Source organism: Eulemur rufifrons, chromosome 20, assembly GCF_041146395.1.
Source record: "Eulemur rufifrons isolate Redbay chromosome 20, OSU_ERuf_1, whole genome shotgun sequence".
In the NCBI taxonomy this organism is placed as follows: domain Eukaryota; kingdom Metazoa; phylum Chordata; class Mammalia; order Primates; family Lemuridae; genus Eulemur; species Eulemur rufifrons.
This window is the reverse complement of record NC_091002.1, coordinates 14,656,505-14,669,589: the sequence shown is the minus strand read 5'-3', so window position 1 is coordinate 14,669,589 and position 13,085 is coordinate 14,656,505. Positions and strand designations below refer to the sequence as shown.

The window sequence follows — 13,085 nt, the reverse complement described above, 5'->3', positions numbered from 1 at the left end:
TAAACAAATGCATAGCAGGTAGAAGAAAACTAGTGTAATTATTTGATTTTCTAAAGTGTACTCACAATAAGCCCAGCATAGTCTGTTGTTTCAATCAGAGTATCATGTAGCCACACAAAGTCCTCATGTTGCCTTGTAACAGAAAACTCTGGGCTCTGAAACGTGGGCAGTGTGGTCTGCAAAGAAAGGAGGGAGAAATTAACTGGTAACCATTACTTTTAGATTAGGTGGCTCGAGTTTCCTAGACTGAACAATGGAAAAATTCTCAATACAACATCACGATAAGATCTAACAAAGAACAATGCAATACATGATCTTCCCCCACCACTATTAAAGTCTCAACTAAGATTCAACCTAGTCTCTAAGGAATTCTTTTCACAAAGCTTCACCTTTCTGAAGCTTGCAATGAACATCCAAAGAGGCAAGAGTCTACTAGAAAAAGTTAAGTTCCAGGAAGTTAACCCAAATTCTATTTTTGAAAAAGTCTGAACTTACCCCAGTTATGACAAAAAAGAAAAGTATATTACTGTCTTAAAAAAATCTTAGCTACAGTTTACTACTGCTCTGGAAATTGTCCTTGCCTTCCCTTTTATTCCAGTGAATGCTTATTTCACCTTCTTTGATCAGGTTAACCCAGGCAGAGAATCATGTGGGCAGTCTTTACACAGTCTCCTGAATAACTGAGGTACGCTAACCAAGCCAGCAAGGCATTAAGGAAAAAATCGTGTGAGAGGTCATTCGCAACTTAGTAAATATGAAAAACAGGCCACAGACAGATATTTCCCTTGGATGCAAATTAAAAACAAAGGTGGAAGATGTGAGCTGCCTAGGTAGATGGTCCACCTGCTGCATCACCTTTCCTGGTACGCTTTCCCATGGAACAGAGTACAAGACACACTAAGATCTGTAATACCTGCAGCCCTAGGGCTCTACCACAGTAGAAATGCTGAAACCCTTATCTTATACAAGTAAGATTGATAAAGGAGGTTCCCCAGTTAGCAACAGTGCTACATTATAAATAAATAGCAACCATTTCAGTTCAGGGAATCCCTTCTCTCATCCACTGTAAGTAACAAGGCTAATACAACCTAGCGCTGTTTGTATTGCAAAGTCATTCTGTCACTTACCTTGGTGTGCACTGTAAATTTAACCTTATCTCTCTCGCTGAGAGCATCAGGTATGTCGATCTGAAGCGAGGGATCAACATTCAGGTCCACGGACACAGATCTCAGCTGAAATACATTTTTGAGTATTAGTCTCAAATTCACTTGGCCCTAAAAATTATCCTTCCAAAAATGGGAGGTAGTTACTGAAAACAAGTTTATATATAAAGTCTACAGATAAAGTTTACATACAGAACAAAGTCATGAGACATCTCTTAGTTTATCTGAAATTGAGAGAAAACTGCTCTTCAAATGCATAGGTGTATCCAAAGTATGCCTATAATCTGAACAAAGCAACTGTTCTAAATCTAATGCCATGTACATTGCATATTTTATGTCTACATGAAACACAGATTTCGCCAAATACTAAGGCTTAAACTAGACAGAATAAAATCCAGGAATTTCTAACAAAAATGCCAAAATACAAAGAACATTTAAAAGGCATTAACCAGACCACACAAATATCTGAAAAGAAAACCTGGGGAGGTGGCACAGAGAACAATCATGTAATGTAGGATCCTGGGTGGAAAAATAAGAGTGGACCTATTTATGTTCAGGTACTGTTTCAAAGAGCTAAGAAATCTAGATGGGATGGGGGAGTTACAAAAACTAAACATGGCCTTAATCCCACTATGGTTACATATGGGCGACAAATGTGAGCTCAGCCCTGGAAAGAAAATTAACCGATTTTGTGAGCTGGAAATTCAGAGGGAAAGGTATCCAACTCCATTTTTTGCCAGTCCAAAAAACCCAAAAACAAAACAAAAAATAAACTTTTTAAAGAATACAGAAAGAACAAAGTGAAAGCACTAATAAGAACTGGGCTATTAGGGAAAAGTGGTTAAAATGGTTTTCCTACTCAATTTAAAACAAGGTAAAGTCCTTAATTCTTAAAGCCTAACAACAAAAGAGGCATGAGGGACTCATGAAGGAGGCATGTAGTTTCTCCATTCCTCCTGTTACCGTAACCACTACTAAAGTAAAGTTGTCATAAACTCTAGATTACTCAACACAGGGAAAATTTCAAGTGAAGACTGGAGTTAAGAGGATGAAGTATTTTCCTTTAAATTTCTAGGCTGGGCACAGTTGCTCACGCCTGTAATTCTCGCATTTTGCATGGCTGAGGCAGGAAAATGTTTGAGGCCAGGAAGTCGAGGTTACAAGTGAGCTATGATCATGCCACTGCACTCCACCCTGGGCCAGAGCAAGACCCTGTCTCTAAAAAAAAAAAATTTTTTTTTAATTTCCCTGTGCATTATTTTTTTCAAAATAAAGTTTAAGAAGTGAATTTAACCTCTAAAACTTGAAAACCAGCCCAGTCAGCTATAAAAAGACTAAATGTATTCATTAAAAATGCATGGATTACTTCTCTCCCCCATTGTATCTTACAAGTTTTTAATTAAGTACTTCCCTTTTTCTGTAAGCACTACCACTAAAAAAATAATTTTTAATTGTGAGAACCAGAAGCAGCCCTATAACAATGGCTTTCTTCCAAGAAATAAGCTTCAAATTGTCACCAGAACTTCATTTTATTAAAAACATCAGCTATTAGTAGGATTACATTATGCTTAACAACAGTCTTGACATCTCAACTAAGTACTTTGCCTTCCAAATGAATTCTTGATGACTGCTATGAAATATCTGCTTGTTTGGCTTAATTTTCACATGTTCATTTATGAGATCTCTGCAAACAAAGATAAAGCTTCGAGGTCAGGGATACTTTAACTGTAACTGTAGCTCTAGCATATTTCTTGATAAAAGCTTCCTCCTTCTGATAAGTTACCACTGGGCAAATATAGCCTTCAAAAATATCTCAAGACACAAACTGAAATGTGATTGGCGAGAAACACTGACCATTCTACCAATCTTACGCTTGTCTGCCAGGGTCAGACAAATCAAGTACAAGAATAAAGAGGATCAGGTGTTAGTTGACAGTGGACATCGGTAAGAGATGGGGCAACTCATAGGATGAGTCTAAGGCATACTTCATGATTCCTTAGATTCCATTTCCTGAAGTCAGAAACCCCAGTTTCTAGTACTTCTCAACTTAATGTGCTGACAATTTCACTTTAGTTCACTGCAAGCTGAGCAAACTCAGTGAGCCTGAAAATTCCACATGGGCTACCTTTGGAATTAGGGTGGGAGGACCCAAGGGGGATGTAATCAAGTAAACGGTGTTCATGTAAGAACCACAGTTCAAGCTACAATGGACACTACCAGCTGCTTTAGCCGCTTTTCATTCCACTGAATAATTATCTTCTGGTTTTGTCTCTTTTCCCATATTCTCAATCATGCAGATGTAATACGCAAGACTATGTCTTCCTTTCTGGTCAGCATAGCAATATTTTTTTGGTATAAGAGAGTGATGAAGACACAAAGGAATAAAGAAAACAACGAGGTTTTGAAAGACTACTTCTATAGCAGAATATCAAGCATCCCAGCTTCTCCAGCAGCCATTTTTGCCTGGACATTTCACCCTACAAAGGGATCCAAACAAAAATCCAACCACTTGACACGATAGTCTTAACCACCAAAAAGCAGGTAACACACAACAGTCTGTATTTGGGCCTTAAAGAACTGTCTGAGAGAATATTGGCAAAATTCCCTTAGCATCCAGGCCATCACCAATTCAACAGTCCCCAATCACAAGTGCCTCATCCTGTAGCACGTAACCCTTCAGATGATGAAGCAAACATCATCTAAAAGTTGTGAAATGCTTAGAGCTCCTAAGTCAGCATTTGTGTCCTCACTCCGGAAGCACCCAGCATGATTAAAAGTTCAGCATTCCTTTTTATGCTTTGTCAACAAAACCAACACCCTGTAGTCCCATGCCATAGTACTTGCTAAATAAAACCCCAGGCTCCAGGAGTGGGTGGCACTCTTCCCCTTTCACCCACCTCTATCCCCTAATCTTGAAGCACAGAGTACTGCTTAGCCCTGACGGTCAGCACTGAGTTCTCTGACTTGGGCCACAGAATGGACTTAAGCTTTAAAACTGACTTTTGTAGATTTCCCTAGAAACCACTGCATCATGTAGCCAAAGTTTTAGATGGAGGTTCAGCTCTCAAAGTACTTTCCCACCAGATCAATCCTTATAATAAAGATTACAATTACTCTCGTAGCATTAAGAAGAAATAACGGGTAAATAAGCATTGCTTCATTTGGAAGACACATTTTTAACTGCTTTAAGAAATCTGAATGCTTTTGGCAAAATAACTAAGGCACTTCCCTGAAAGGAGAGTAACTGTTACGGGATCCCTATGCATTTTCTCACCTGCACATCAGCTTCACTTTGGCACAAGACTTAATACCACCAGCAAAGCTCCCTCTTCAAAAGGGTTAGTGGCTCACACATGGCAAAGGGCACCTAGTGACTAGACAACACAAAAGGTAAGACTGTCTGAAATTTGAAAACCACAAGGGGAACCAAGAAAATACATACAGAAGTGTAATTAATGTTGAGTTGTTATGGTGAGAGCAGACTCTGTAGCCAAAATGACAAGACACAGAAAAAAAAAATTCCAGTTACTCCGATCTGCCAGAATGGGGGCTAGTTGAATAACAATTTAAATCCATTTAATTAGTTAATACAAAACTATCTCAAGGTTTGTATAAGATGTAAGACATTTATGCAATACACAATGCTAGCCCTGCCCCTATAATATTTCCATATGTATTTACACATCAAATAAACTACTACAGATTAAAAAAAGATTACTCATATACATTTTTAAGAGACAGAGTCCTGATATATTGGCTGGTCTTGAACTTCCAACCTCGAGGGATCCTCCTACTTCAGCCTCCCCAGTAGCCTCATATATATTTAAATGACCTTCTTTCTACTTTCCATTCCAGAAGCAGAAGACATGTACTCAGCCAGTAAGCTGTATCAGTGTGTCTTCCCTTCAAACTGTTACTCTCCCGACTAAAGATTTTTGCTTTGTTATCCTTCATTCTACCACCTAAGGAATGAAGACCTCTGCCAGGGAGAGGGCCAGTATGACAAATCATCCATGAATGATCTGTTCACAGCATGGAGCCAAGAACCCTGCCTCCTTGATCAGATTTTCACTTTGATTACAGGAACCCAAAACAGTATATTTCAGCTGGCAAGGTATTCACACCTTGCCTAGGTTAAATACTCATTAGCAAGGAAATAAAAAAATGTTCCACCACCACTCTAGATTTGCATTAATGTCTGCAAATATTAAAGACCTGCAGGATACATATTTACATGTATTACCTGGTTACTGTTTTAACTCACAGGAAGAAGTGCTCTAGGAAATTCTAATACCACATCCTTCCCCAAACCCCGCTTTTATGGTTCAAGTATTGGTACTCTAAATCTGCAGCCCCCAACCCCGAGGCCTGTTAGGAAGTGGGCCGCACATCACTGCCTGAGCTCTGCACCTGCCCCGAGACACCCACCCCTAGTCCATGGAAAAACTGTCTTCCATGAAACCAGTCCCTGGTGCCAAAAAGGTTGGGGACTGCTGCTCTCAACTGCTACTGTTTTCTTCCATCCTGAAGATAACCAAAAGCAGTATCTGTATTCAATCCCAGCTTTTCATTGTGGCACTGGTCCATGAAAAACAGCTGAACTAACTATAAGCAATATATTAACTCTGCTTTTACAGGTATATCCTCTCAACCACCCTCCCCCCAATTGGTTCTCCCTTTCCTTTCATCCAGGCAGCAACATCATATCTCAGTCCTCAAAAGAACCAAGGACTTCTAAAAGATCTCAGTCCGCTAGCATAGATAATAGCTATAAAAGTCACACAGGTATAAGCGTAATAAAATGCTAGGCAAAAGGCTGCAGCAAGTGATCAGATTTTCACCACTCATCTTTGTGAGATGGGACCCCGAGGGGCCTATCCCTGCTGACACCAACCATCCTTACCGATAGTCTACCAAAACCCAAGCGGTCCACAGCAGAACACTGCAGAGTGCAGGGCATTTGGAGGCTACATAGCCCCAAGTTCCTAGAACAGGAACTGAGGCTTGGAAGGAGGTCAGTGCAGCGCACTCAGCGAATGGATAAACTGAATCATCATTTCACAAGGCTGCAAGTCCATGCACTGGTGGAATCTCAACATGGAACCACAAAGACATTAAGTTGAATTACTGCCTTAAATAACTCATTCATGTCAAGAAATCCAACCTGAGCAATAGTTGAGACCCTGTCTCTACAAAATAATAGAAAAATTAGCTGGGTGTGGTGACTCATGACTGTAGTCCCAGCTACGCAGGCGGCCAAGGCAGAACGATCACTTGAGCTCAGAGTTTGAGGTTACAGTGAGCTATGATGCCGCCAATGGACGTTAGCCTGGGTGACAGAGCAAGACCCTGTCTCCAAAATAAAAAAAAAAACAAAAAAAGAAAGAAAGAAGGAAAGAAATTCATCGCATTACTAGGTACCTAAATTATTTTCAAATGAATTCATAAAGCAAAAAGGTTAACCTGTCTATGATCTGTAAGGATCTCCTACCAGAGCAATCTCATTGGGAATCAACACACCATTGCTACAGGAAAAGCAGCGCCAACAAATGAAACCCGGAAACATCAATCTCCTTCATTCAGCACTGAAGCCCTTCACCCACTACCGAACCCCATCAAGACCTCATCCCAAAAGTTCCCTTTTTACTCATGTGGATGAGGGTACTTAAGAACATTCACAGCCTGCCCTTTATGCTCTCGCTTTATGATCAACCTGAGATGGAAATAGGTTTGAGAATTTACTTTTGTCACCAAGAAAGATGATTTGCAACATTGGTAGAGTTGTCTGAACTTAAACTTGTTGGTCATCTCAGTTTGAGACACAAATGGCAGTATGGAGAGAAGGCTGACTGCTTTGTGGCTGGACATTTGTTTTGAGTCTGAGGTACAGCAAATGTCCCAAATCATGCAGGTGTAGCACTCAGAAGGCTGAGTATTATACTTGTAGAAACTAGAGTCTGAGGCAGGAGGACTGCTTGAACCCCAGAGTTCAAGGTTAGCCTGAGCAACATGAGATCTCCTCTCTTAAAAAAAAAAAAAACAACCCCAATGGTCATTTTATCACCCACCAGCCACCACCTAGTACCCATCAGCACAATGTCTCAGCTTTGTAGTGCTCTTCTTGAAAGATCAAGTGAAAGCCCTGAAATCAGGGCCATCTGCATTTGTAGTCTTCACCATTTATCCTGCCCAGAATACTTAGGAGTGTGCCGTTCAGAAACAGAACTTTTCAGGCAGAAACTGCATACCACAGGTTAACATGAGCAGCTATTTTGAGAAAATTACACTTTTCTGTCCAGACTACACAGGACTGACTGAAAAAAAATTATGCCAATATGTAAAGTGGGAAAAAGACAAGCCAAGGACCCAATTTCTAAATTCAGTCCCATTCCTCTGCCTCTCATACTGCAACTAACACTTTCTTCCCTTCTTATTTATGGTTTGCCCTGGGGTGTCAAACAGTTAAAACAATTTTCCATGTCACTCTTTTAGGAGAGATATCTCTTCTTAAGAATACCTCAGGCTGGGCTTGAGGGCTCATGCCTATCATCCTAACACTTTGGGAGGCTGAGACAGGACGACTGCTTTTAAGCCCAAGCCCAGGAGTTCGAGACTAGCCTTGGAAACACAGCAAGAACCCATCCCTACAAAACACTAAAATAAGTTAATGGGGCATGGTTGTACATACCCATAGTCCCAGCTAGTCGGGAGGGCTGAGGCAGGAGGATCACTGGAGCCTAGGAATTCAAGGCTGCAGTGAGTATGATTCCACCACCACACTCCAACCTGGGCAACAAGCAAAACCCAGTCTCTTTAAAAAAATAAATCAAAGAGTACCTCAATGGCCAATCAGAAAATGATAGGTATCGAAGGTGAAGAAATCGTTTTGTGGGAAAGTCAGACCATGCAAAGAAACCTCTCAATTGACGCTTTTAAAAAAGCCAGTTTATCACATTCCCATGAAACAAGACATCCCCTGCAGTCATCTTCTTTTGTAGTTCCAAATGAAAAGGCAGAATTTACAAAGCTCTGAAATAAGTCTTTTCTAAAAATTGGGATCATTAAAAGTTACCTTGTTTCCCTAAATACTAACTTTACTACACATTTCTTTGACTACTGGCCATTTGAGAAATTAAGGGCCTGACCTACAGAACTGTTCTCATTTAATTTGCTAAAGCAACAAGGCTCTGATAATAAAAACAGAATTTTATATCAAGTTCCTCTCTGTAGCATGTCAGTGAGCTTCAATTCTAGCCCACCATGCTTTACAAGCACTATGGCACAAGCAGCTCAGGTTTCTGATGTCCAAAGCTGGCACTTCACTCACAAGCACAGTAAGTACACAGCTGCTCCTCATAATCCTGACTGCCCAGAACTCCCTGAAGAAAACCCTTTTATCACCTCTTAATAAGGCTCCTCAATATTGGTGGAAAATATTCAACAATGCTTATTTCATGTGGCATGTTATTTCTTTAGGCAAGAAATTACTGATCACAGACCTGGAAAAATTTGCAGCTGGCATAATGCTGCAACTTGACCCCACCCATACCACATCATTTTAGAACGAAGTCAGTTTAAACCAGTGATTTTCAAACAGGGACCATTGTCTCTCCACTAGCCCCCCAGGACATTTCTGACAATCTCTGCAGATATTTTTGACTATTTCAACAGGAAGGGAGGAGACAGTCACCTAGTAGAGGTCAGGAATGTTGCTGAACACCCTACATTGCACAGGATAATCCCCAAGAGGAAAAAAATGGTCAGGCCCAAAATGTCAACAGTGCTCAGACTGAGAAACCCTCTTTTAAACTACAGCTCTAGATTAGATGGGTAGTCAACTACTAGATCTCACCAAATACGAATTTAGATCTTAAAAGTAAAATCCAGAAAATCCTTACAGCCTCTTGGCCATTTCTATCTACTGCCAAAAAAAAAATGTGAGCAGATCACGACCTGCTAAAGTAGTATTCACAAATAGGGACCTTAAGACATTGTGTGCAAGTTACTGAACCAGAACCAAGGCGTGGGCAGCTTAAGTTATACTTCCTTATTTTAAAAAAGAAAAAAGTCAGGAGTGTAGCATAAAACTTCAGTCTACAATATTTGGTTATTTGGACTTGCTGCAGTTTTGGTCAAAGTTCAGTATTGTTACTATACTAACAAACTGCAGGACACTCTTTCATCCTAGCTGATGGAGGTGCCCCTTGCGGCACCTTCCATCAGTTCAAAAAAAAACACCCACAAAAATCTTTTTACCTGCAAACCAGAGCAGCAGCATTTAGGCGATAATGTTAATGACTGGGTATGAGAAGGACAGACACCATCCACCAAAACCAATGTAACCAACTAGTAAAAGTTAAGGCCAGGTTGTTATTGTCAGGGAAGGAGGACCCCTCATTAAAAACAGCACTAGGCTGGGAAGGATTATCACCTGGCCCTGTCAAGTACTGAGAAACGTAAGAACAGTTTTCAACCCCCTAGCAGGGCTTTTCCCTTCCATCTGCTCAACTTATTTCCGTACATTTACAGTCATAAGGCAGAGGAATCTAAAGAATCTTTAGAATCAAAGAAAAGTCCCAGGAGGCAGTCAGGTCTCCAACACCTACAAACGATGCTGTTGTGCTCAACTTGCCACAGGTTTGCTAGACTAAAGGGAACATGACTCAACCCCCAGAGAAAGACCCCCAAGACACACAGTAAATTTGTGAGTGGGCACCTAAATACAGTGCCCAACAATTTAATGACTTTTGGCAAAGAGAAGCCCTGTAGCACCTAGAAAGTGAGAGAAGACTGGAGATGGGGGTAACTTACTTTTAGAACAAGGTTCTTTCTGCCTAATCCCCAATTATTTCTCCCTACCCACTAAAAATCCCAGACACATGAGAACTCTCATCCAGTCAATGTGGGAGACAGGGCAGTTTCTTAGGTACCACAAAGGTGGGACCAAATGGTGCTAGACTTCGTAAAACCCAAGTTTTCTACACTTGAAGATCAAAATACAATCTTTCCCATTAGTAGAGGACTAGTTAAGAACCAAACTAACCATGGAACTCTGCTGAGAAACTCCAACATCTTGAGCTAAAAGATGTTACAAAATGGAAGTCTCTGGCTATCAGACACAGCTCTCTTCAGTTTTGCTGAATTAGTCAGAATGAGCATTGTACTAGCATTCAAAATCTTAATTATGCTTTCTACCTTATTAGTAGGTCTTAACCCCATCCTCATGGGAATCCCAAACCAAAGCAAATAATCAGCTTGTAACAACTTTTAGATTTGAATTTTTCTGTCGAAAAAATTACTTTCACATTGATGATTCTGCACATAGGGTTGTAGCTCACAACCTGTATCATAGCAAAACATTTTCAGTAACAATGAAAACGATTTCAGTTAACTAATAAAACTGTATTACAAGGCCGGGCACGGTGGCTCACGCCAGTAATCCTAGCACTCTGGGAGGCCAAGGCGGGCGGATGCTTTGAGCTCAGGAGTCTGAGATCAGCCTGAGCAACAGTGAGACCCCTATCTCTACTAAAAAAAATAGAAAACAATTAGCTGGACAGCTAAAAATATATAGAAAAAATTAGCCGGGCATGGTGGCGCATGCCTGTAGTCCCAGCTACTCGGGAGGCTAAGGCAGTAGGATTGCTTGAGTTCAGGAGTTTGAGGTTGCTGTGAGCTAGGCTGATGCCATGGCACTCTAGCCCAGGCAACAGACTTTGTCTCAAAAAAAAAACAAAAAACAAAAAAAACCCCAACAACAACAACAACACCCCACACTGTATTACAGCTAGAAGAGTTTGCCCAAGACTTGGCCTCCCCTTATTTTTTATACTTGACCCAAACTCTCTTTTGGTTAACTGTAAAACCAGGGACCTGATCCACCACAGCACAGTACTTAGTATCAGCAGACAAGAAATAAAATGAAGCCACATGTTAGGGTAATATTTTAGTTTTATTATCTCCTCATTTATATAATTTAAAAAATCAGAAGGAAAACAATGCTATATAGTCCTCTTCACCACAGATATGGACAAAGTTCCTGCGGCCACTAAAACCAGGAGGCAGGAAATAGCCTTCATAACCCTCCTCCAATTTTGCTGGAGGATCAGGATTGGGAAGTCATTCTAAAAACCAGTTGCAATATACTGTACTAATAAATAAGGAGGTAGGTTGAGGCAATCAAGCCCTTTTACGTAGCTGATTGTGGATCAAGAGAGCTAGAAGGAAGAATCCACCAGAAAATAAGAAAAACAAATTGCTGTCAAAATTCCTATCTGGTATCTACACTTCTGGGAGAAAACTACCTAAAGAATAGTAGTCTCAAGTTCTCACCTTCAGTTTTAGTAAAAAATTTCAACTTTTAAAGAGATAGCCCAACCAAGGTTGCCCATGTACAAAATTCTATTTCAGCAACTAACAAAACAACGATTTTCTTGTTGGAATAGTCTAGCCACTTTGGAACTTTGGTATTTACTGACTAGATGAAGTTGCTATCATGGTGCTTTTGACTTTCAAAGAGATATAAATTTTTTAGATGGTTCCAAGTTACTTAAATTTTAGACAGTTTGTACTTTTAGATTTTAATTTTTCTATCGAAAAAATTACTTTCATGTTGATGATTCTGCAGATAGGGTTGTGGCTCACAACCTGTATCATAGCAAAACTAACAAGACTTTAAATTTAAAAGACCAATAAAAGAGTGGAGACTTGTCACTGAATCTTTAATCGACTATGGTAACCACGGTTTATTGCACTAATAATCTTTTAGACCTCAAGATATACGCGGCCTGAGGATAACTTACATAAATAGACAAGATTTAAAAATAAATACCAAGTCAAACAAGTATTTGAGCACCTACTAAAAATTACACAACTCCCACAAAGACGCGTTTAGCATTTACGAAGTTCTAAGAAAAATGCTTCAGATAGCTGATTTAATGGAATTTCCCCAGTTGTTTGAGCCAAAAAGACCGTTTTCTCAAAGGGGGGGAGCAGGCAATTTTGGAGGCAAAAAACCAAACTCTGTCGTTTACTGCACGTTACGCGGATTTCACTTTCACCTACCAGTCACCACGATGTCAAGATAAGTTTTAAGAAGGTTTAACATAACACATTCTGGTTTCTCCAGGGATTAGCCTGAGACTGGCCGAGCGTCCGCTCGGTACTGGGCACCAGGGTGAAGGCTTCTGAGTAAAGTCCCGGGTCTCTGGTTCCCTCCTTAGCAAAATAGGAGGGTCCGCAGGGGCTGCCTGAGGCAGCCTTCAGGAAGGACGGAGCCGGGGAGGATGCTCGGGGTCTCGCGGGTGCTTCCCGCGTTGAGGAGTCCACGAGCAGCCAGGGCCCTGCAGAAAGGCAGGAGAAGGAATGCAGGGGTTCAGGAGCTCGGCGGGGCCTCCCGCCTGGAGCCTGAGGCGGGGAGGACGGAGCTCACCTTGTTGCGATCCTCCTCCTGCTGCTGCAGCAACTCGGGAACCGCGGCCATGGCGACGCGGGACTCGAGCAGGGGCCGCCTGGCTGTGCGAGGAAAGAAGAGGCTGGACCGCCGCCGCCGGGGCGCCTCTCAGGGGCGGCCACAGCCCCGCCTCCGCTGGCCTCCCTGCCCGACGGCGGCAGGAGGCCTCGGGACTCCGCCACCATCCCAGCAGCCCCGGGAGCAGGCGAGCAGGGCGCCACGTGCTCCCCCAGAGCGGCCTCCCCGTCCCCGCTGCCGTCCATCTTGGAGCCGGGCAAAGATGCAACGCGGGGCCTACCCTTGCTCCGCACCACGCGGAGAACGCCGATCGCAGGACCGCTACGGGGACACACAGCCACAGACACTATCCCGATGAGGCGCGTCTCAAGAAAGACCACGCTTCAGCGCGGGGGAATTTATTACTCAACCCGGCTCCAAGATGGCGACGAGCGGTGACGTAACAAGATCTC

At 41.8% G+C, this 13,085-nt stretch overlaps 1 protein-coding gene and 1 non-coding gene across 3 annotated transcripts in view; both read right to left on the bottom strand.

Moving 5' to 3' along the window:
• Positions 1-13,028, bottom strand: part of LOC138400518 (sorting nexin-5) — a 28,297-nt gene extending 15,269 nt beyond the window's left edge. Inside the window, exons 1-4 of one of the 2 annotated variants that reach the window (XM_069495425.1) lie at positions 12,914-13,028; positions 12,595-12,677; positions 1,128-1,232; positions 66-176 (exon numbers count right to left, since the gene is read on the bottom strand). In XM_069495425.1, coding sequence (XP_069351526.1) covers positions 66-176; positions 1,128-1,232; positions 12,595-12,645 — 267 coding nt within the window. In that variant the 5' untranslated portion in view covers positions 12,646-12,677; positions 12,914-13,028. Of the gene's footprint in view, positions 1-65; positions 177-1,127; positions 1,233-12,594; positions 12,853-12,913 lie in introns of those variants that run through there. The other variant, XM_069495424.1, reaches the window with a different exon arrangement.
• LOC138401317 (small nucleolar RNA SNORD17) lies at positions 5,989-6,225 on the bottom strand. The gene has a single exon (XR_011236476.1). It is a non-coding gene; the product is annotated as a small nucleolar RNA SNORD17 (small nucleolar RNA).
• Positions 13,029-13,085: the final 57 nt, after the last annotated feature.